Consider the following 23,512-nt stretch of genomic DNA (forward strand, 5'->3'; position numbering starts at 1 on the left):
AATGATAAAAATGGTGAAAACCTTCCGGTCTTAATACGCCCATCTTCATTATAGGCAACATGGAAAACGCACAGACAACCTATGCGGGTCAAGGAAAATCGTCCAGAATGTCGCCACCTAAGGTAACTCAAAGGTAAATGATTTCAATCCTTCTCCCCAAGTCAAGCGAGGACCGCACCCCACTTAGGAAGAGGGTGATCCATTTCTGGGAGGTCACGAATGCGAGCCCTGAAGCGTGTCTCCCGGTCCACGGACCCCGCTCGCACCTGCGCAGTGTCCCGGTGCGAGCCAGCGGCCGGTTACGCCCAGTTGTCTCTTGGGCTCTAAACTTGGGACGAACTTCTGCAGAGCGCCGAGGCCACTTCCGGGTTCCTGCGTCGCCCGCCCCTTGCGACGTCACGCTGTCCCGAGCTGAGGGGCGGGGTCTGGGGGCGGGGCCTGCGAGACAAGCCGCTCGCTCCGAATCCAGCCCTCAACCGCCGCGGCAGTCTCGCGAGACCTCGCCAGCAGCGCACAGCTCCGGGCACTTGCCCTTCCCGAGCCGGCGTCGGCGGTGGAGTGCGCAGGCGCGGCCTTCGGGTTTCCCCGGCTACAGTCGGCGCTTCGGCCCGCTAGTCCGCCGCCGGCTCTTCCGCCGCCCTGCGCCATGGCGGGCTGCGCGGCGCGGGTTCCGCCGGGCTCCGAGGCGCGCCTCAGCCTCGCTACATTCCTCCTGGGCGCCTCGGTGCTCGCTCTGCCGCTGCTCACGCGCGCCGGCCTGCAGGGCCGCACCGGGCTGGCGCTCTACGTGGCCGGACTCAACGCGCTGCTGCTGCTACTCTACCGGCCGCCGCGCTACCAGGTGCGGGCTGAGTGCGGAGGGACCGGGACCGGGCGGGCGGGACCGGTGGACCGGTTGACCCGGACACGGACCAGGCACAGGGCGGGACGGACAGGGTGGACCGGTAGACCGGGACTCCAGACCCGGATCAGGGTCGGGGTGGACCGGTAGACCTGGACAGGGACGGACGGGTGGACCAGGACCAGGCGGGCTTCGGGCCGGGTGGGCGGAGTAGGTGCGGACCAGGCAGGACAGAGCTAGCTGGCTGCGCCGGAGCAGGGCGAGCCGAGTCCACTGGAGCTGGAGACGAGGCAGATGAGCCGGGGTCGACGGGAATCAGGGACCGATCAGTCAGGGATGGGGCAGGGTAGGTGCACCAGGTACATTAGAACCGAAAAGACTGGACGCGGGGACCAGGATCCGTCAGGCAGGGCTGGACTGGGGACAGGGACCGGGCAGGCGGGGAACAGGCATGGGAGCTAGTCTATATTACCTAGCCCATTGGTGGTCGGTTTACGAGATGCCCCCTTACCCCGGCTTGTATGTCAACCATAAGTTGAGGTCACAGGAGGGACCCACTTCTAGCTGTGAGTGTTAAGTGCATTTCCTGCCTATCAACAGCTTAGGCAGATGCGCATTAGGTGGGAAGTGAGCTAACCCATGAAATTTTAATTCAGTCAGGTGTGGTATTTTACCTGCTGGTCAAACTCCCCGCAGGGCACAGAGTTTGAGAGCTGGAGTCGTTGACTTGGGAGTATCAACCATAAACTGGGCTTAAACAGTTTTTCCATAGTTAGCCCTGCAGTTGCTAGTAGTAATAATAGTTATCGTGGCTGTTAAAATTGGTTATTCTTAGGCGCTTTGTATGATGAACCCTCTATGCTGCCCTAAAATACAACATTGATGTTATTCTCATGGCTTAGATGGGTAAACTCTTATTTAAGCAACTTGTCCAAGGCCAGAGCCGGGCGGATAAGGGCAGAGTTTGAACCAAACACCGTGGTTCATCCTCTTTATCTCTTGAGCAAATGGACCCTGCTCACTGAGGGCCTTACTAATCCAGGTTAGTCCGCAGCCTGGGTTTCAGCTCTGCAAAAGGAACATCTGGTGACTGAGGCCTTTTTGGGTGTGTTTCAGATAGCCATCAGAGCTTGTTTCCTTGGCTTTGTGTTTGGCTGTGGTGTGCTGCTAAGTTTCAGCCAGTCCTCTTGGAATCACTTTGGCTGGTAAGAGAGACTTTGGGAGCGGTAGTGGATGGTGTTGAGGTGTGAGGGTTGGCAGCAGTGGGCGAGTAGTGGCCTCTCCTCATCCCCGGCTGGGCTCAGAACAGGAGGCTGGTTAGGATTCTGAAGAAGCAGCCTCCTGCCTCCCCCGAATCCCCACACTTCAAACCTTGTGAACACGACTGTGCATGTCAGTGGATTATGTCTGTGGTGGATGGAAACGGGTCTCCCTGTGCCCTCTCCAGAGGGCCCATCACCCGAAGTTGCTGTGATGAGCCGTTCCCTGAAGGGGTGCAGGTCCGCGGTGATGGGCAGGGGCCAGTCTCCCGGTGTCTTCTAAGCCTTTTCCGTCTCGGTTTCTATTAGGTCCCGGCTAGTGCTCCCCCCACAGCCAGTGTAGGACTTTCCCCTACACTATGAGTTCAGTCCCTTGAGCCTTCTAGCCTCTGACTTGGATATGAACCGTGGCTTCAAGGTAAAAAGCTTTATCTCCTATTATCAGTATGCTGAGCCATCTAATCCTTCTTTGCTGGAATTATTTTAGTTCTGTTGAATTTTGTTTCCCACATGCGTCACTACTTTGTTGATATCTCCCCTCTCATGTTAACATGTGAAAACTGTCATATTAAAGGAGTAAAGGGACCATAGCTTCTCCTTCACCTATGGAGATCTTTTAGTTTTGTCTGTGACATTCAGAAACATGATAGCACCAGGGAACCACACTTGTGCCTGCTGGAGAGGGAAGGGAGTGACCTGCGTGTGTGTGTGTGCCTGGTGTCACCCAGGTGGGTGACGGCAGCACCACATGCCAGTCTGGGGCAGCTGAGCAGACCAGATCTGTGCTTTTGCCTAACTTGGTTCTCTTGCCTGCTTTACCTCTTCTGTTTTGTTTTTAAATAGGTACGTGTGCTCGCTGTCTCTGTTCCACTATTCTGAGTACTTAGTGACAGCTGTCAATAACCCCAAAAGTCTGTCCCTGGACTCCTTCCTCCTGAATCACAGCCTGGAGTACACGGTAGCTGCCCTGTCTTCTTGGATAGAGTTCACGCTCGAGAACATCTTCTGGCCAGGTTGGTGTGCCCTACTTTCCTAGGTGTGGGAGAGAGGCCGGGAAGATGACATTGAGCCGCCTCCCAGGCCTAATCTCCCCTGAGCTCTTCTCCCCAGCCCTCTCCTCTCCCTAAGCTGTTTATACAGGGCAGGCTCCACTCGCTGGAGAATTCTGCCTCTGGATTTCGAATCCAGGACATGGACCTTTTGCTCTAAGCCTTGCATAACGCAGGGCGCTACCTAAGACGGAGCCCCACCTGGAGGGTTGTGATCTTGACTTTGCCATTGGTCTAGATGATGTCTAGGGCCTGAACACTTTTCGTAACATGAACATTTCCCAAGGTTTTATTATAAAAATCCTCTGAATTCGGAGCACACTTAAACTTCCCAAAAAGCCAGATGTGGGTCCTAGGGCTGACTTTGGGACCCAGGACCGTCTCTGCTTCTCTCAGCAACCCTTATTCCTCAGAGAAGAACAGAGCCAGTCCGCCCAGGCAGGGCGAGCTGCTTACAGCTCATGTGTTGGTGCTGGGAAACCGGTGGCCCTGGGGTTGGGGGTTTTCTTATCAAGTTTAATGTGTGACAGGTGCCGGTTGCCCCTGGGATGGTTTCTGATGTTCCTCTCTGTAGGTGATAGGTTGGTTTCAAACAGTGAAGGGGGAATCGCCACCCCAGTGTCCCCACTCTCTCTTTGTCCCTCGTGTCTGTTTCTGCAGAACTGAAGCAGATTACCTGGCTGAGTGCCACCGGGCTCCTGATGGTGGTCTTCGGAGAATGCCTGAGGAAAGCTGCCATGTTTACGGCTGGCTCCAACTTCAACCATGTGGTGCAGAGTGAAAAGTCAGACACCCACACTCTGGTGACAAGTGGGGTGTATGCTTGGTGCCGGCACCCCTCCTATGTGGGCTGGTTTTACTGGAGTATCGGAACCCAGGTATAGTACCAGAGTTGATGCTGCTCTCCTGGGAATTTAGTTTTCTAAGTTTCTTTCGTTTTGGTATCTTGACACAGGGTCTTGCTATGTGGCCTAAGCTAAGTTTGAACTTGTAGCCCTCCTGTCTAGGCCACTTGACTTCTTTACATTTCCTAAGTTGAAGTGTAATTAGCACACTATAAAGCCACCGTTTCTAAGTGTGCACTCAAGTGTGTTAGTGTGTGCACTCAAGTGTGTTAGTGTGCGCACAGGCTGCTTTTCTCATGTGACTTCCTCCCTGGCGGGTTACAGGCGGTGACTCTAAAAGCTGGAGATCAAATCTAGTTTTGCCATGTTTTACAAAAATCAGGACGTTGTTTTGAATTAATTGCTTTATTTGTTTTAAACTTGAGGACAGTTTATCCTTTAAAAGGAGACCTCGCAGACAGGCAAGTGGTCTGTCTATCTTGCAGCTTCCAGGAGCACAGAGGTGGGCCACCTGGAGGAAGCTTTAGATAAGGAGCAAGGGAGCTGGGATGCTGGGGGCTGGGGTGGGTGGGGTAAAAGCAGACAGTGGCCAGCACTGGGAAGAGATGGACATACTGCCTTCCTGGATGGCATCTTCTCAGGCTGCCTTCTTCTGGGCATGGGACCTCTGGTGGCAGTGGTACAGTCCTGCCCTGCATTGGGTCCCTTTCTGGCGCTCTGACTTGGGTCTGGAACACCTTGGGCGTGGAAAGGTAGGCTTTGGGGAGGGAGTGTCCTCAGCCACCCTCTGGTGGCTCAGTGGGTTTGCATCAAAAAATAGGTCTAAATGAGGCCAAGGTCCTGCCAGGTTAATGAGAGCGGTCGGTGGGGGGTTGCTGGCTCGGGATGCAGACCAAACCCTTGTTTTTGACAGCTGTCTCTGGATTCTATACTTAGTCCTAGAACAGCTCAGCCAGAGAGTGGAACAGGAGCCTGGGAAGATCACCTGGGGCCCAGACGTCCATCCCATCAGTGGTACATGGGCCATGGGGATGCTGGTGACCCCATAATGGGGTGGGAAGGGCAAGTGACTGGCATTTCTTTCAAAGCTTTGTGTTTCCGAGATGGAGACATGTCAGGAGTGTCATGATGTTACTCTTGCCCTGGGGACACACCGAGGGGAGGCGATGAATGTAATCTGCCTTAAGTGCTTGTATGTGCCTAAGTGCTTTAGAGAGGAAAGATTTTTCATACCTTTTTAGATAATGGGTATTTTCTACATTGTGCCCTGGTACTTGTGCTTGCCTGCGTGTGTGAGGGGCTAGGTGCTTGCACGCATGTGTGGAAGATAAGTCTTACCTGCAACAGTATTTACCCTTTAACAAAACACGGATTTATCCTCTTAACTGGAATGGTGCTGGTGAGACACTGGCTGATCTCCAGCTCAGTAAAAGGTTGTCCGTGATGATTAAGAAACTTACCACCAAGGCTGCCCTGGTGTGAGGGCACAGACTTTGTGCTGACAGATGGGCGGGGCCTGGCCACTGAGGCGTCCCTTGTCTACCCTATAAGCCAGGGCACTGCTGTGGGAATACTGCTGCCGAGTCAGTTGGGTGGAGGGCTAGCGCCTTAGCACGGTGCTAGGAACACAGCAAGTTCTCAGTGAACAGTGCAGGGACGAGGCAAGGAGTTGGGGGCGGGTCTGGTATCGCCGGACAGGTCCTGATGCCTGCAGTGAGTAGGGCTGGGTTAGTGGTTTCCACAGCAACAAAGGAAGCTTCTAGGAGCTGGAGATGCTTTCAGCCTTGAGGGACTGTTTGGCTGGAGGACCAGGTTAAGCAAGGGTGTGTGTGTGTGTGTGTGTGTGTGTGTGTGTGTGTGTGTAAAGAAGAAGCCATGTATAAAGGCAGCTAGACACAGCCTCTCTGACTTGTGGACACTGTTACTGTCTGAGCAGAGTGGTCTCTGTGAAGAGATGTTTTGGCAGCTCAGATACTAGAGTGTCCTTTGGCTTATGTGGCCCTGAGGGGAGGAGGCAAGGGGCCAAGGCTGGCAAGTATGCTCAGTGGGTGGACATTAGGGCGGATGGAGACACCAGCATGAGCTCCTCCATCAGGAGGGGTATGTGTTACGTGATTGAAACCCATGGTCCTTCACTGTAACTGAGGTCTCGCTTACTGAAGGGAATCATAGACAGGTACAAAGGGGTGCAGCCATGAGCGTGGCTGCCAGCCACACAGTGCTCTAGAAGGAGTCGTGTGGGGAGAAGGCCTGTGCGGCGGGCTGCTCTGACTGTGGGTACCCTGTGATTCCTCTGCCAGGTGATGCTGTGTAATCCCATCTGTGGCGTGGTCTATGCCCTGACGGTGTGGCGCTTCTTCCGAGATCGCACAGAAGAGGAGGAGATCTCACTGATTCACTTTTTTGGGGAAGAGTACTTGGATTATAAAAAGAGGGTGCCCACAGGCCTGCCTTTCATAAAGGGGGTCAAGGTGGAGCTATGACGGGGTGAGGCCCCGTGGGACCGGGGAACCTCTGGCCCTGCGCAGCCTAGGACAAAACTGTTTCAAGTTGGGCACTGCAGAGTGAGTTTTCTTAATTGTTTTATATGTAACTAATTACTCCTCAGAACGTCACCCAGGACCTAATGTTGAGAAGACCTTGGGTCCAAAGGAGCCACGGCAGCCGTCTCCTGCACTGAAGTCAGGTGGAGCAAGGAGTGTGTCAAGGTGGCTCGTCCACACTCTTCCACTGTGGCAGGGTGATGACCCAAGCCACAGTCCTATGCCCCCTCAGGCCAGAGTGTGTTTGCACGGTGACCAGGATGCTCGGGAGAGGTGGACACTGCCCTTTGCAGCACTCAACCCACTGGAGGTGTGGTCAGAGTTGCCGTGCTGAATATCAGCATTGGAAATGCTTTCATTTAACCCACAGCACAACCCAGCTTTAACCTTCGTCCGCCCATAAGTGCATGAGCATCTGCATTAGCTCTGAAGACTTCTGCCCTCGGCTCCTCATACATTTAATCACATTTACACACCAATTTTATAAAAATAGCAGTGTAGATTCCAAGGGACTCTGAGCCTCCATGCCTGGGAGTTTCTAAGTCCAGCTTTTACGTGGCAACAGGTAGCACAGACCCTCAGGGTGCTCTGCAGCTTTTGAGTAGCCATTGAACCTGGGCTGAGGATGGGGGCCCTGGGTTCTTCTCAGGTCCTGGCCTTGGCTCAGCTGTACCCCTAGGAAGTAATGTCCGTGCTCATTCTGAGAAATGCTGCCCTCCGTGTGTTTGGGATTGTTCTTATTTATCATAGCTTGTGTTTTTTGTTTCTGTGTTGCAATGAGTCTGTCAACTTAGTTTCCTGTGTTTTTTCAAAGTAAGCCACCCTCCTGCTGCAGCAGATGTCTTCCAGAAGGTTCTAGCACAGCCCATACATCTGCGGCCCGAGGCACATTAACCCTCAGCAGTCCACAGCAGAGGGGCCTCGCTGAGTTTCCTTAGCATCTTTGTTCTGCTGGTCTGGAAGAACCTTTGGCTCTCTCTGTGTTGCGCACAAAAGCTTTGAGAGGTGTAGCTCTTGATTAATCCTGGACTGGGCAAGAGCCTGGTCCTGCTGTGAGGCCCTTGCAGATTTGGTGTGGTTTGCTGTCCTCAGAGCTCCTACTCTGAGATGTAGAAGTCTTAGTCTGCCATTCATGAGCACAGAGTCATGGGTGGAGAATCCTGAGTGTCTCAGCTCACACCCAGCGCTTATAAAGGCGTGCTGTGCTGCGAGGCTGAGGATCGTGTACCGCGCCTTCCCTGCCAGCTCCAGCAGAATCCAGATCAGCCTACATAGTGCTCTGTGCCGCAGCCAGGTCCTCTCAGACTTGAGAAAACCCTTTTCCTTCTCCCCTGTTCCACTGAGCAGACCCTGCTGGGTTGCAAGTTTAGTGTTCCTGGCCTTCAGACATGTGGTCACCCTTGAGTACAGCTCCATCTTCCTCAGAAGACCTCCTTCCTTCACAAGAGCACCGCTGCACAGCAGCACACTTGGTACATCAGGTCAGACAAGCCCAGGCCCCAACAGTGGCCATGGTGTTGCTAAGCACACTGGCAGCTTGCTGTACATAGGCCAGGTCTCCAGCAGGGTACCAAAGCGGGCTTGGTAATTAATGCCAAGCTGGAATTCAGCAGAACATAAGTGCTCATGAGTTCTGACTTAGGGCTTCGTGTTGGCAGTGGCAGCATTGGCGTCTTCAGGAACAATGTGACAGTTGTGCCCCGATGGGGGGTGCTGACTTTGGCCACTCACAGTTGGCTGGCTGAAGCAGGACTGCTGTTCTGTGCCACACACAGCAAACTGCTGCTGCTGCTGGGCATATTCAGCTGCCGGGTCTGCAGGTCTGTCCCACCAGTACTCAGAGGTCCCTGGGAAGGAAGCCGGGATGGAGGGTGTGGCTCTGGCCAAGAGGATGGTGAAGGTTAATATGAAGGTTAATATGAGTGAGTGCTCAATATTGAGATACTGTAGGACCTTGTCAGGCTGGAGAGAACAGGCAAGTGGCTGGTTCTGTGTTGTAATGCAGCCAGAGTTGACAGAACCTCGGGGGCTGGGTAAATGAATTCTAGCTTATTCTTGACATAATAGACAGGCATTCTATCAGCAGGGAGGTGACCCCAGTACCAGTTCCTCCACCAAAACTGTGAGATTCCAGAAGCCTCAAAGACGTGTGCCCTGGTTTGTAGTAAGCCAGGGAAGGCTCCAGGAGAGCCTCAGGCCAGTCCAGCTGGAAGTGTTCCCCGGGCCACCCGGCCCATCGCCTCTGCAGCCAGGACTCCACGATCACTTCCAAACTGCAGTGGTGCTGACCAAGGGTGAAGGTGGGGATGTGGCCAGAGCACTGCTAATTACCACGCCCTCCTGTGCTTGGGCCTCCCATCAGGGTCAGGATGGCCTCCCTCACAGGGGTGTTATGGGAAGATGAGCTGGGTGGCATAATGAAATCTTAGGATGAGAACCGGGTTTCTGTGTGTTAGAAAGCAGTGTGTGCTAACATGTGTCCAAAAAAACATTCTGCCAGCTCGCAAGTAATTTATTTTTAGATTTTATGGCTTAATTTTGTTGTTGTTGTTGTTGTTCTATATACCAAAGAGGCTTACGGGTTTGCCAGTTACAGTGTGAGGCCAGTTAGTTGGCTCGGAAGCCGCCAGCCTTCGGGACCTGAGGCTTGCAGGCTCCGTGGCAGCCATGGCTGTTGTCCACACCAAACTGCCCAGGAATAAGTATGGTGATATGAGTGGAGACAGTCCACACTTCCCATAGCCAGTCCCACTCGCTAGGCTGCAAACGGGAGGAAATGGATTTGTGGCATCATCCCCAGCTCTTTATCAGTGCATCTAAACTGAGCTGGCTCCAGCCTCCTAGTCCCCTTGAGGGCCGTGAAGTTGTCTTTTTGATGGATGGGGAGTGGCTAATGGCAGCCCTTGGCATTGCGGGCAGTAAGGCAAAATGTTGGCATTGGATGTTACCCTCCACCTGCCAGAGGCCAGAGAGAGGGAGCCCAGGCCTTGGGACTCTTGGTGAGATGCTGGATTGCATCCTAGGAGACGGGAGGCTACGTTCCAGGGATGTGGGTGGAGGAAGATCAGGCCACCCTTCTGACATTCCCAGGATGGCAGTCAGCATTTCACCAGGGACTATGAGCATCATCCCGGCAGGATCTGGCAGGTGGCTGTTCTCTGCTGCCGTGGACTGGAGATTATTTTACCTCTATGGATGTAGCCGTAACCGGGGGCAGCAGAATTGGCTTGCCGAGGCTTTCAGGTATTATAAGGGCAGCCATGTCCTAGGGTTTCCACAGATGGAGGAGTTGTCAGGAGATTGGTTTGTCTGCTTGCAGGCTTCGGAGTGGAGGTTTCTGTGTGGAGAGCCGGTACCTTACAGAAAATAGGCGACTTGGCAGTCATGGGGCAGGGAGCATTCAGGAGGCCCTGTGGCTGCTACAAGCCGGTGTGGCAGGGCAGAAAGCTTAACAGCGGTGTCCTTGGTGGGAGCTGCTGCTTGGACCTAGGGTGTCTGTCGCCTTACCAATTCTTCCCACTTAGTTGCTAACTTGGGGCCACTCAGCCTGAGGGCTCAGCCAAAGCTCCTGGGTTGCCTCCTCTGCATTCTCCCCTGCCTTAGGTATCTGCTGCGGCAAGGTAGAGCCCTCAGCCTCCCGATGGGCAGGGCAGGCAGCTGCGTGGCTGTGAAGCTTGTCCCTCACTGTCCTGAGAGGAGGCAGCCTGTCTGACCCACTGCAAGGAGGACTATGGAGTGATCACTGTACTCTTCTTTTTACATACAGAAATGTTTATTTAAATATATTAAATTGGATTTTCTTTCACAGATACTGAATATTCTTTCTAATTCTTAAATAAAACTGTACTTGGTTTCACTATGAGGAGTCCTGTATCAGGTGTCCTGCATGTCGGGTGTTTACATTATTATTCATAGCAGTAGCAACATTACAGCTATGAAGTAGTAATGAAGTAATTTCATGGTTGGGGGTCCCCACACCAGGGGAACTGTATTAGAGGGTCACAGAATTAGGAAGGTTGAGAACCGCTGTGCTCAGAAGAGAGCCGGATAGGCAAAATGCAGATGATTTGATGCTGGTGGTGAGGAACCCTCTAGATGCGATTATCGGGTATAGTTCTACATCTGAGTTCGTTCTTTCCTTCTGCCATGTCACTCCAGGTTGTCAGGCTTGGTAGCAAGCCCCTTTAGACCCTGAGCCAGCTCTCCACCCCTCATCTCCGGCTTCCAACTTGGGTCTGAGGTGGTCTTGGTTCTTTAGTGAAGGCCCTTCGGGGAGGCTGCTCAGGGACCAGCTGCTTCCATTGGGCTCAGAGGCCTTGTCTCTCTTCTCAGTGGTGCATCCTGGATCTGTCCTGAAGAACAGTTTGACATGAGCCGAGTGACCCCGCCTGCCCTCCCCCATCACTTCACTGCACCCAGCTTTCATAATGGGCACCCACGGAGGCGGTAACATGCCTGCCCCTTGAGATCCTTGCCGCCTGCAGTGAGTCACCCCAGGTCATGGCTGCTGGCAGCTCAAACACCAGGGCAGCTAAGCATTTCAGCAGCTCAGTCTGGTGGGGCCTACGGCCTGGGGCTGCCCTCCAGCACATCGGTCCTGTGCAGAAGCGGGAGAGGGAGACCCTCTGCCTTCCACAGTTTCAGACAGCCCTGAGTACAAGGGCTTAACGCTTGTCTGTTTCTGCTTTACTGTTTTGGTCTGGAGTTCTCATATTGCAGTATAGCCCCAACTGGCCTACTTCTCCAAGTAGCCCAGGCTAGCTTTAAGCCCTTGCAGTCTCCATCTCTCTAGTGCAGCGGTTAAGCATGCGGGTGTATATGTGTGTGCTCATGTGTTACATGTTACATACAGGTATTGCTCCTCAGGCCCCAGCCACACTGAGGGCCAGGGCAAGACAGTCTCTCACCAGGTAGGCAGGCTGTGATGGTGGCCAGCAAGCCCCAGGGTTCCTCCAGTCTCCAGTGCTGAAATGATAGCTTTTTGGTTTTGTTTGTTTTGAGGCAAGGCCCCACTGTGTGGCCCTGGCTTTTCTGGCGGTATATATATATATTTTTTTCCTATTTATTTATTTATTTATTTTAACGTTTCCTGGCCTCAAGCTCACAAAGATTCTCCTGCCTCTGCCTCTGGCGGTATATATATATTTTTTCCTATTTATTTATTTATTTATTTAACGTTTCCTGGCCTCAAGCTCACAAAGATTCTCCTGCCGCTGCCTCCTGAGTTCTGGGACTAAAGGTGTGCGCTGCCACTGTCTACACACTCAGCAATTTTTAATGTCGTTGAGGGTCAAGTGTTTATTCCTGAGCCATCTCCCCAGCACGTTTCTGTTTTACAACCTAGGTCTTTTCTCTCTCCTGTACATTCACAGGGAATGGCTCCAGCTGCTCGAGGTCCTTCCTAGTTCTCACACAGTGTTCTGGGAGCAGCCAGCTGGCACTGCAGGTGATCCTGCGTGTCTGATGGTTTCCAGGAGCTATGCTGGCTTTCAGCACGCAAACCTTGTTTGTCCCAAAGTCTGCCTCTCGCCAGATCACTTACTCCAGCGCAGGCTGGAAAGAACCTGCCTTACCTGCCTGGGGTCTCGTCATACATGTTCTGCCCGTGCTCCGCGTGCTCATCCACAGGTACCTGGAACCTGGGTAAGAGAAACCATACAGGCTGCGTAAGAGCGGCGAAGCCCCAGCTGGTGGCCTCTTCCTCACACTGCACCCAGGCCGTGAGGCAGAAGACTGTCCAGGGCACACTAACGCCTCTCTCTTGGTCTGCAAAGATTTACCAAGGCTCAGAGGTTTGTTGGAGCCACCAGCTGCAGCAGCAGGCAAGCCCTGGTCAGGCCTGGGTCCCACAATCTATCTGGTGGTCAGGGAAGACACCTCAGGACCAAGGAAACAGTGGGCCAGGTGATGTGGAATGAGGACGCGCCAGCCTGCCTTAGCTGGCAATGTGGGGAATCAGGCCCTACGTGACAGCCTGGAACACAGACCTTTCGGGGAGAGGTCCAGATGTGGAAGCTAGTGCAGATGCTCTGTGTGTACGTGTGTGTGTGTGGGGGGGGAGCTGAAAGGCCACTGTGGCCTGATAGCGGTGGGCAGAGGGGCCTGGAGACCTGCCGTACCCTGTTGAGATGGAAATTGTAGACTTTAATTGTGACTGTGGGGCAGCTTGAAGAGCACAGGAGGGTTGACTCAGGTCACAGCGAGGGACAGTGAACGGGCTGGAATGGAGAGTTCAGCCTGGGCCTCAGTGTGGGTTAGAATGGGAGCAAGCAGCTAGGTGTCGTGGCTCACACCTTCCATCCTAACACTTGGGAGGCAGAGGCAGGTGGCTCTCCGAGTTAGAGGCCAGTCCGGTTTATAGAGTGAGTTCCAGGACAGTGGAGGCTACACATGAAATCTTGTCTGGTAAAACAAGCCAACCAAAGTACAGAAAGGAAAAGGCACAGGTGAGACCTGGAATCAGGCCGGCCCCAGGCTTTGACCACATGCGATACCATTGGCCATCATAAGGAGCTGGATGTGGTGGGGGCGATGCCCAGACTTCTATTGGCCACTACTGAGCTAAAGAGCCTTGGACACCCTCACAGAGACACCAAGAACGATGTAACTGGAAGTGAGTCTGGGGCACAGGAATGCTAGGGTGCACGAGGGGTGTCTATGTCACTTTAGTGGGACAGCTCACTATGGTGTACATGCTTGGATCATCCAGTGTCAGGTTCAGTCCATAGTGTGAGCGTGCATGTGCACACGGGAGGGGAGGGGAGAGGAGGGGAGCAGGGCATGAGTGGGGTCACCTAGGAAGAGTGGAAGATAAGGAATGCCTGGGATGAGCCACCATTTCCAGCAGTGGACTGAGGAGGGGAGCAGCCAGGAGCCAGGAGATGGCTACCCACAGGGAAAAGATGTATAAAGGAAGCACGGCTGAGATTGCCGAGACAGACAGACAGAGAGTCAGAGACAGACCCAGCTCCAGGGAAGGAAACTAGAAAAGGACTAAAATCTAAAGGGCATTTCAAGAACAAAATGACCCATGGGCCCCCTGCAGCCATCGGAGGTGTCCCTCTGATGCACCCTGCAGGCCTAGAGCTGCATAGATGACCCAGGGTCACCTGCAACATAGAAAACAAGCACCTGGACAAAGACTAATTCAGAGGAAGCAGGCCTTAGCCACAAGCTTCCTGAAGAAGAAATCTCGAAGCTTTCTACTCAAGCCTCAAGTGGCAAGAGTCTCCCCAGTAAATGGCAGTCACTAGGAACAGTGTACGGAAGGGAACTTGCAGGTCAGAGGGGTCCTGCTGCCATGCTGGAGGGCCTGTTTGAATCCCAGAACCCACAGGAATGACTCCTGCTCATTTTCCCTTTCTTCCACACACGCTCTTTAGCACACGTGTGTGCCTATGAATACACATAAAATATTAAACTTTTTGGAGATAGGGTCTCACTATTTAATCCTGGCTGGCCTGCAATTTGCCATGTCGATAGACCAGGTTGGCCTCAAACTCATAGAGATCCCTTTGCCTCTGCCTCCTGGCTGGATTCTGGCACTAAAGGTGCACAAGCACCAGAAACAGCAGAAAAGGGAACGAAAAACCAAAATGAGCAAGAAGACAGAAGCAGCTGTCCAGGAAGGACATAAAACCTACAGGGTAAAAAGATGACAGGGAAGGCCAGTGTCCCATCCAAAGGAGAACCAGCCAAGTTGGCACCAAACCCCAAAGCAAAAGATGTGGACTTCCAGACTGAGAGGAAACAGTGGCTGGAATCACTTCACCCTGGGAAATTTCAAGACACAAGCAAGACAGGTCTGTGGGCTTCCGAGAAAAGTAAGGTCACGGTGCTTGGTTAGGAATCAGAAGAGCTCAGCCAGCCCGTTAACACGGCAGGTCCTGCACCAGGTCTGCTCAGTTAACACTTTTTAGGAGTTTTTCCTTGTCTCATTTGAGAAGTCTGCCTGTGTGGGTGAGGCTAGCCTCAGGCTCAAGGCAATCCTGCCTCAGCCTATATAGGATGTACCACCACTTCTTAGGCAGACCTTTGCAGATTCTAATACTTGGTTTGCCAGAACCTGCCAGCCTAGCCTGCTGGCTTCCCCACTGGCATCTTTCCCATATATCCTCACCTGGGCTCCAGTCGCTCCTTCACCCTGGCAATGGAGCGTATGTAGGGCGTGATCTGCTTGGTGACAATGGTGAGATAGGCATTCTCCTGCCTCAGCTGGAGAAGGTCTCGGAGCTGGGCTGTAAGGTCAAGGCCAGAGTGTTGGCCCTGGGTGTTGATTCTTGCTCCCAAGCTTGGTACCACTTAGAGACGCTAACTTAAAAGTGACATCTGTGATCCGAAGGAGCAGCGTGTGGTGTGGACATTCCACTCGCTGGGTCCCAACCCCAGATGCAGGTGTAAGGCCAAAACACTGGGCAAGAACAAGGGGGTGTGCGTGAACCGTTAGTGGCTGACTGGCCCCTCCCCTGCGCCCATGCAGATTAACAGTGAGCACCGCTGCCAGGGACCTTCATAGATCTCCTGCTGGGTAGCTACTCGCTGGTAGGAGTCCTCCCAAATCTGAAAGAGAAGGGCGGAGTGCTGGTTGAGGTTGGGAAGAGACATTTCGTGGCTGGTGTTTCTGCTTTGGGAGCCACACAGCCACAAGGACACACCAAGCCGGTCGGCATATTTCTCAGAAACAAAGCCTCCATCCACAGAGTTCCCAACATGAGGGTCTGGCAAGGTACCATACCAGGTACTCTCCCCGCTTCCTGCCCTGTGCCTTCTGTAGCCAAGGCTAGATTGAGCTCCTAGGAGAGGTTACCTCCTGGAAGATGGCTCTCCTGCCTTCCAAGGAGGCATACTCAGAAGCGATCTGCGTGTCCAGCAGCAGGGACCTGCGCAGGATATCCCCCATGATCTCCGCCTTGATGAGGGAGTGGTGCTTCGTGAGGTCTCGGTGCAGTTCCTGGACCTGGTCCTTCAGGTTCTGCACCTCCACCTGCAGACCCTGTGGCCAGAGATGGGAGGGGGCGTGGATACTGCTGGGTCCTCCGGTGGAGGAGTGACTTCCAGCCAGACAACTAGATCTTAACGAAGAAGGGGTGGGGCCTCACAACCCTGCCTTTGCCCAGCCCCCTCACCCGATAGGAATCCTCGTAATGGCGGCAGTGCTCTGTGAAGGGTGTGTCCTCGCCTTCGGCCAGGAGCACCTTTGTGCTAATGAAACGGTGTGGCGAGGGTTTCTGGACAGGTGACCCTGACATCTTTCCCACCGGAGAGGGACAGCTGGGTGTCTTCAGCACCATGGGACTTGAGCCCCCTGACAACCTGCGGAGAAAGCCAGTGTACATAAGGGGGAGGGTTGGTCTTCTCATCTGACTCCCTTGGCTGCTCAAGGAGCCACTGGCCCCTACACCCAACCTGCAGGATGGAACTCCTGGAAGCTCTCAAGGGCACCTGGCAAGGCCAAAAAAAGAGCAACTAGACGATTTGGTGGTTTCTAAAAGCCACCTGCCCTCCGTTTGCATCTGGGTATACCGAGGTGCACTCACTCCCATGACACACAGGATCCGAACTAACAACTGGTCTCACTTGCTCTCTTGGCTCTGGGCTGGAGGGCCCGGCCCTGCACATGCTGGCTTCACAACTTTAAACCTCTCCGAGGTCTGGCTTTCAATTGTGCCGGGAACTCTGATTCACAGTGACTCTGCACCCCCACCCCGGAAAGTGTCCTGCCTAGCCTGCTTGAGAAGGCTGTGCGGGAGTTAAGGAGCACCCAGTCTCTCAGCCGTTCATGACCAAGCTGCTCGCCTGCCCGGGGTTTCCTGCCCCAGCGTCCCTCGCTTTCAGACTGTCGCCTGGCCCAGACCCCAAGTGCAGAGCAGAGTGGTGCGGGAGCCTTTCTCAGTGATTCCGCTCGCCCTCCTGGTTGTCTCACGTGTTGGCGCCTCCCACGGTGGACACCTCCCGGCGGGGCCCCAGCAGCAGCAGTGGCTCCAGGCAGCGCGCGAATTCTGCGCGGTGGTCGCTGGCGATCTGGACCGGGGATTGAGTCATGAGCGGCTCTTCTAACCCGGTGTCTCCCGTCCCAATCCCCGACCGGGCGCCTGCGCACCTTGCTGCTCTGAGCCGGTCTTAGGCGATGCGGCCGCGTGACGATGCCTTGAAGTCTCTCCATCAGCTCCTGTCACAGGGAAAGAGCTCAGAACGAGGGGGTGTGGCAAGGAGGTGGCAGCCAGGGTGGGAGAGAGAAGTGGAGGACTTGAAGGCACTGGAGCTAGTCTAGCGGACGTTTGACCTCGTCTCCCTTAGAAGTGCCAACCCTCCTCTAGGACTGTCCAGAACCAGGCACGCCCACATCTGTAGGAGGGGAGGTGGAGCGCCCGCAGACAGACGCTGCAGTTTGGCGAAACAGAGGCTTATGAGGCTTATTATGCTCACTGCCCTTTTAAAAGGGATTCACCTGGTCTGAAAAAGGCTCATAGTGAAAGGGAAGAGAAGCCCAGAGATCCCAAGTTAGCCTGCGGGCGAAATGAGACACGCAGCCTCTATGCAGGGCAGACTCTACAGTGAGGAAAGGGGCGGGTGTGTGTGTGTGGGGGGTGGCCTGCAGGAGTTGGAGACACTCACATAACCCAAATCCAGAAACTCAGCTTTGCTGGCCAAGCTGAGGAAGGAAGAGCAGATGACCAGGTGAACCTGTGGAGGGGGTGGGGGGGTGGGGCAGAGGGCATGCTCAGTGTCTGGGCTGTGGGCTGTTTCCAGCCCTACACTCCCTCAACCTTACCTGTAGAGTGGGCAGCAAGGAGGCCAGGTGGGTCAGCTGTTCCTTGAAGGCTTTGTCCTTCTCTTCATATTGGCTGGGGGAGGGGCAGGCTAGGCTCCATGGTCTCCAAGGAGGGGAAGCCTGCCCCACCTGGAGGATCTTGGAATCTACAGTCCTGTTTCTTCACTTGTGTGTGTGTGTGTGTGTGTGTGTGTGTGTGTGTGTGTGTGTGTGTTACATTGTGTGCCTGTGTGGCAGGATGCATATGCTCATATATATCATGTATACATATGGAGACCAGAGGTCAACATCAGTTGTCTTCATTGATAACCTCCAAACTTGCTCTTTGAGACAACATTTCACTGAACTCGAAGATTACCCATTGGCTAGGCTGTCTGGTCAGTGAGCCTCAGGGGTCATCTTGCCTCTGCCTCCCTGGGTGTGGGAGCATAGCTATGGCCACCTCATTGTTTTACTCTATGTATGGGAGGTGTGGCTTTGGATCCTTGCGTTTCTGTGGCTTTTACTGACTGAACCATTTTCTTTTTTAATTTTAATTTTATTTGTTTGTTTATTGGTTTGTTTGTTTGTTTGTTTGTTTTTTGAGACAGGGTTTCTCTGTGTAGCCCTGGCTGTCCTGGAACTCACTCTGTAGACCAGGCTGGCCTCAAACCTGAGCCATTTTTTTAGCTCGGGTTTTTGCTTTGTTTTGATTGTTGAAAAAAATGTCTCCTGTGGCCCAGGCTGGTTTTGAACTAGCTGTGTAGCAGAAGCTGGCTTTGAACTCCTGGTCTGCCCACCTCTACCTTCCAAGAGCTACAATTATAGTGGGCTTCCAGCCGTGAGGTGTCTCCCCTGTTTCTTCTTCCTTCCTTCACTGGGAACATGCAGCCCACTTTGGGTGGTAGCCACCTGTGCATCTCACACACACACACCCAGCTCCTCTCCCCCCCGATGTGGAGTCGCCGCCAAGGTTCAGGCTCAGCGCTAGAGGTCAAGGGTGGGAGGCAGGGAGTTTTCTACTCACCTCTGCACAGTCTGCAGCAGCAGCGCTTTCCTCTCTGCCATTCTGTCCTGGGAGAGAGAGAGCCCACCACTGACCTGCAGAACTGGCTGGGCCATCCCCTACCTTAATGCCTTGGGGCATAGGCATGGGGCCAAAGGCCTTCCTCCTTCCTGTGCGGCACTGCCTGAGAGCCTAGGTGCTTCCACTAAGTGTCACCTCTCTGGTGCAGAATTCTAACATTAGACTAGGATAGCCTCTGGAACTCTCCAGGCAACTGTCATTAATGCCTAAAAGGCAGTTTGACTTAACACCTGACGCTACACTGTAAACTCCATGAGGGTACCTGGGAAGTTCCTGATCCCACCCCTCACCTGCATGCTGCCAAAGAGTGCGTGGATGGCTGCCTCCTCCTCCGCGGCACTGTGCCTCACCTCCTCCACCATGGACTGTAGCAGCGCGATGGCCTCTTTCGTGGCTGTCTGCAGGGCTTTCACTGCCTGGGAACAGCAGGATCTCAACTCCACTCCCCGGGTTCTCACAACTCCCACCCCATCATCAGCTCCTTGGTTCCCCAGTTCTCACCAGCACCGCCTGCTCCAGCCGCTCGCAACCTTGCACATAAGCTGACTCCAGGTCCACACAGTGGGCCCGGCTCTCCCTGCCGGGAAGCAGCTAATAATATCCGTTCTATCCACTCCCCACCCATTCCCTGCCTGCTCCCTCTACCCACCCCTGCATGTCCCGAAAGCAGCGGATGCACAGCAGCGACTTCTTGTCGGTGGAAAACATGATGTACGGCTCCGAATGCAGCGCTGGGGGTGGGGGTGGGGCGCAGTGGTGAGAGCCCGGCGACAGGACTGTCTCGTCCCCAACCCTGATCAAGGTATGCCTCACTCACTACACTTCTGGATCACGTCGCGGCTGCGCTGGCCCAGGGCTACAATGTCATGGCGCGCGAACATGCGCGCACGGTGCGTCTCTTCGCGGCAGCGCGCGCACAGGGGCTGCCCGCAGGTATTGCAGAAGTATGTGGTCTCTGCGTCCTGGGGACCGAGAGCAAGCTCAGACCGCACTCTCTTCGGGCTAAAACTCAACTGAACCCAGTACTAGGACCACAGCCACCGTGTCGTTGAATGCATCGCTCCCAGCCCAGGCAAGGATCCGACTAAACCCAGCTCCTTCCTCCAGTCCCCAGTAGCGTACTCTATCATTTAAAAAATTACATTTATCGATTCACATGTGTATGTGGGTGAGTGCCCAAGTGCCACACCATTCGACTGGGTTCTGGGAGTCAAACGGAAGTCTTGAAGGCAGCAAGTGTCCCCACCTGCTGTGCCACCTCCATGATCCTCTTTACTGGACTCTGATATACCCAGATTAAGATGAGGGTGCTGGGGCTAGGCCGATGGCTCAGCAGCTAAGAGCACCGGCTGCTCTTCCAGAGGACTCACAACCGTCTGTAACCCATCCCAGAGGATCCCAGGTCCTCTTTTGACTTCTGAGGACACTGAAACACATGCTTGGTGCACAGACATACATACAAAAATAGTAAGTAAAATATAAACAAACAAACAAACAAAAACTGAGGGCACGGGAACGAGGCAAGTGGGTGTAGGAAGGGCAGGAGGCTTAGAGAGGCAGTTCCCACTCCACCCCCCAAATTAAAAAATAAAAAATAAAAGGGGGGCTGGTGAGATGGCTCAGCAGGTAAGAGTACTGACTGCTCTTTCAAAGGTCCCGAGTTCAAATCCTAGCAATCACATGGTGGCTCACAACCGCCTGTAATGAAATGTGACGCCCTCTTCTGGTATGTCTAAAAAACGGCTACAGTGTATTTATGTTTAAAAATAAAAAAATCTTTGGGCTGGGGCGAGCAGGGACTGAGCAAGCAGGCTGACTGGAGAGAGCAGAAGTCCTAAATTCAATTCCCAACAACCACATGAAGACTCACAACCATCTACAATGTACTCATATACATAAAATAGATACATAAATCTTAAAAAAATAAAAATTAAAATGAAAGGAAAGGAAAGACAGTTCCCAGAGATGGGAGGTAGACACTGTAGTGTAAAGCCTTTTTGAGGACAGTGCACAAACAGCAGGCCCCTTTGGTACTCTCAGTAATGGACACGGTGTTGTACCCCTGCCCAGGCACTGAGCATTGGAGCCACAGGCAGGCCCACTTGGTCATCTTCCTTTCCCAGCTTGGCAAACTAGGTCAAATCGCAAGCCCTGGGCCCTGTCAGGCTCCCCAGCTCCAGAGTACCCCATCTCTACACAGGGACCAGCTGTGAATAGAGGGTACCACCCTCAGTGTCTGACAGCAAGGTGCATGGTGGTAGCATGACCCCATCTCTCCACTCAGATGGCTCCTCGGCCATCTAAAGTTAGCTCTTCCTAAGTTGAACGGCCTCGACTCCTGCTCCTATCTAGATGTTGGCTCAAGTCATTTTTTTCCCCTCGATCTTGCTCTCCCCACCAGTGTGAATGATGGGGGCATGGCTAGAGTCCAAGGGATCCCAGAGAGTGACTGGAAACTTCACTGATGGATCAGTGTTGTGCATTTTTAGGGCACATCTGGGCATGCTATAAGTGTTAGGGACCGTGAAATCTGGCACCCACCGTCTTCTGCTCCCTCACCTGCTGGCTGCACTCCAGGTCACAGTTGGCACAGCGCACGGCCTCCGAGCCATCCCCAGAGCTATCCACCAGGAACTGCAGCAGCCGGTCCACTGGCGGGAGGCCACTGGGACCCTTCACTAGGGTCTGGTGCCTGCAGAAAGGCTGCAGCCAAGATCTGGACACCCTTGTAGGAATCTCTCCCCACTACCCTTCACATTCCAGGCAGGAGCTAAAAATAGCAGTATCAGAGTAGTGGGGTCTGATATAAACACAGCAGTCAGCTTGTCCTGAGGGCCCTACCCTGCCCAGTGACTGTGTAAGCCTGTCATATTATAATGGGAATGGCTACCCTGTGGACCTCTTACCTTACTGGGACATTCTGAGCACCCTCACCTCTCCTCCAGCCCTACCCTAGCCCCCTGACTCTGGGAAGCTTGTGATAAGGGTCACCTAACTGCTTCTATTAGCCTGACTAAGCTCTAGGGGGCTTAGGGTAATGATAATTCTGTTTATGATAACAGACTGTTCCCATCTCTTCTGCCTAGGCTCAGAACCTCACGGTCTAGACCTAGGCCCACCCCAGGACCAGGGCTAACTTCACCCTCTCTGAGTTTGGGGCACTTACTGGCACAGTGGACAGGACAGGCGGCCATCGGTGGCCCGGCCACGCAAGCAGCCAGTGCAGAAGTCGTGGAAACAGTCCAGCAGGCACGGGCGCTCGTACTGTCCGTGGCACAGCGGACACACAAGTGGATGGCCACTCGCAGCATCCAGGGCACTTAGGCCCTCCAGAGGCGCAAAAATTGCTCCAGACATTTATATGGAAGAACAAGACAAACAGGACAAAGGCTGAGATTCCTGGAACCCTGTTACGTCCCTCTTACCTGGCTCTCCTGGATAAGGCTTAGCCAATGGCTTTGGGATGCTAGAATGCGAAGCCCCTAGAGGCCCAGCAGGGACAACAATGGGAGTCCCTCTGCTCTGGCTCTGCGGGGGAGTGGTTAGCCAGCCCTAGAAGGTCAGGTTGCCAGACTGGGCAGTGCTTTCTCCCCTTCGTCACTTCTCCCACCTCCTCTCCCTTGCAATTCTCCGCCCTACGACGTCCTCTGGGTGACCAGGAGTGAGGATGGCGATCCTTCCTCAAAGTGTTGCTGCTCTGCAAAGCCAGGTCCAGGACCAAACTGGTGCTGATTCATAGTCTCGCTGCTCCACCGGCGCCCGGAAGCATCGAAAAACACGGTGCATGGTGAGGGTCCCAGACTACACTGAACCTCGCGTGAGACTGCAGTTCAAAGAGCGAGGATCCCCGGTCGGATCTTCAGCCAGTGGGACAATGCCTCCCTGGCTAAGCTGGAACTCTTCTAGCTAAGGACCTGAGACGGAACTGTGGGTCTTCACAGCTCCATTTCCTCCATGGCCGGCTGGGGGCCCCAGAGAGCAGCAGACGGTCCAAAATCTCTAGGGCTGCGATGAGGGTGCGCTTTGGTGTCCTAGGCCTGGCTAAACCGGGTGTGGTGTTCAGTCTAGTTACCGACCTCTTCAAGCTGGTCTCCAGGTGATGGGGTGAGACGTGTATGGATTAACACCTGTGAAAAGTCGGTGTTCACAGAGGTGTGTGTTTGAGTAGGAGGCTGGGACCGAAGGATTCCTCTGATCTGCCCTGTTCATCTGCGGGCCTCTACCCGGGGTGCCCTCCCTTCCTAGCTTTCAGCTTTCTTGTTTTTATTTTATTTTATTTTATTTTTCGAGACAGGGTCAGCTTTCTTTTTTTTTAATTTATTATTTATTATATGTAAGTACACTGTAGCTGTCTTCAGACACACCAGAAGAGGGAGTCAGATCTTGTTACGGATGGTTGTGAGCCACCATGTGGTTGCTGGGATTTGAACTCTGGACCTTCGGAAGAGCAGTCGGGTGCTCTTACCCACTGAGCCATCTCACCAGCCCCAGGGTCAGCTTTCTATAGTCATGTTTTCCTAAACTCCTAAAGCAGCTCATTTTCCATAAATCAAATCCAGGGCTTGACGCCCCCCACCCCCACCCCGCCCCACCGAAGTCTTAATTCACTTGTTAGAAAAAAACTAGGAGATGGCTCTGCAGCGGCTGGGTTTTCAAACACGAGCCGGAGTTTGCCAGAAGGTAGTAAATTCTATGTGGGATTACCAGTTCTCTCTCCTGAAAAGATTCTATTATGTTATTTACAGTGTGTGTGTGTGAGTGGGTTTGTGGAGATCCCAGGGCAACTTGCAGAAGTCTGTTCTCTGTCTCGGGTGGAACTCAGGTCATCAGGCCTGGCAGCAAGTGTTGTTACCTGCTGAGCCACCCTGCTAGCCCCACCTGTTGTTTTAAGGGCCTTCCCAGCTCTGCTCTGTGATTTTTGCTCTGAGGGATAATTCAGTGTTACAATAGCAATTAAAGAGTTAATGCTTAGAAGCCAGGGTACTTTCCTTAAACTGCACTTGGTTATTTTGATCCTGATACTAATCTTAGTTTAAAAAAAAAAAGGAGCCGGGCGGTGGTGGTGCACGCCTTTAATCCCAGCACTTGGGAGGCAGAGGCAGGCGGATTTCTGAGTTCGAGGCCAGCCTGGTCTACAG

General features: G+C 53.6%; 2 protein-coding genes across 15 annotated transcripts; one reads left to right on the forward strand and one right to left on the reverse strand.

The window, feature by feature from the left end:
* Positions 1-486: 486 nt before the first annotated feature.
* Icmt (isoprenylcysteine carboxyl methyltransferase) lies at positions 487-10,399 on the forward strand. Of its 7 annotated transcripts, none has more exons than NR_037908.1 (6): positions 487-841; positions 1,958-2,046; positions 2,410-2,518; positions 2,944-3,113; positions 3,810-4,027; positions 6,295-10,399. NR_037908.1 is itself a non-coding variant. In NM_133788.2 (5 exons), exons 1-5 carry the CDS (start codon positions 647-649, stop codon positions 6,475-6,477), a joined length of 855 nt encoding a protein of 284 aa, NP_598549.1. In that variant the 5' UTR covers positions 487-646; the 3' UTR covers positions 6,478-10,399. The 7 variants fall into 7 exon arrangements, 1 of the variants encoding a protein (NP_598549.1); NR_161303.1 differs by having other exon boundaries at positions 1,962-2,046; positions 6,295-10,395; NR_161306.1 differs by having other exon boundaries at positions 768-1,187; positions 6,295-10,395.
* Rnf207 (ring finger protein 207) lies at positions 10,291-22,349 on the reverse strand. Of its 8 annotated transcripts, none has more exons than XR_003954979.1 (17): positions 21,541-22,349; positions 20,934-21,066; positions 19,192-19,336; positions 19,024-19,105; positions 18,876-18,951; positions 18,665-18,790; positions 18,315-18,361; positions 17,309-17,381; positions 17,152-17,220; positions 16,637-16,705; positions 16,333-16,557; positions 15,663-15,849; positions 15,344-15,529; positions 15,045-15,096; positions 14,657-14,774; positions 12,111-12,176; positions 10,291-10,889 (listed from the first exon to the last, which is right to left on the reverse strand). XR_003954979.1 is itself a non-coding variant. In XM_006539010.4 (17 exons), exons 1-17 carry the CDS (start codon positions 21,729-21,731, stop codon positions 10,866-10,868), a joined length of 1,737 nt encoding a protein of 578 aa, XP_006539073.1. In that variant the 5' UTR covers positions 21,732-22,342; the 3' UTR covers positions 10,291-10,865. The 8 variants fall into 8 exon arrangements, 7 of the variants coding, with proteins under 7 accessions (XP_006539073.1, XP_011248597.1, XP_011248598.1 ...); XM_006539010.4 differs by having other exon boundaries at positions 10,291-10,884; positions 16,460-16,557; positions 21,541-22,342; NM_001033489.2 differs by having other exon boundaries at positions 10,296-10,889; positions 16,460-16,557; positions 21,541-21,898.
* Positions 22,350-23,512: the final 1,163 nt, after the last annotated feature.

The sequence above is a fragment of the Mus musculus genome, chromosome 4 (genome assembly GCF_000001635.26).
Source record: "Mus musculus strain C57BL/6J chromosome 4, GRCm38.p6 C57BL/6J".
NCBI lineage: Eukaryota > Metazoa > Chordata > Mammalia > Rodentia > Muridae > Mus > Mus musculus.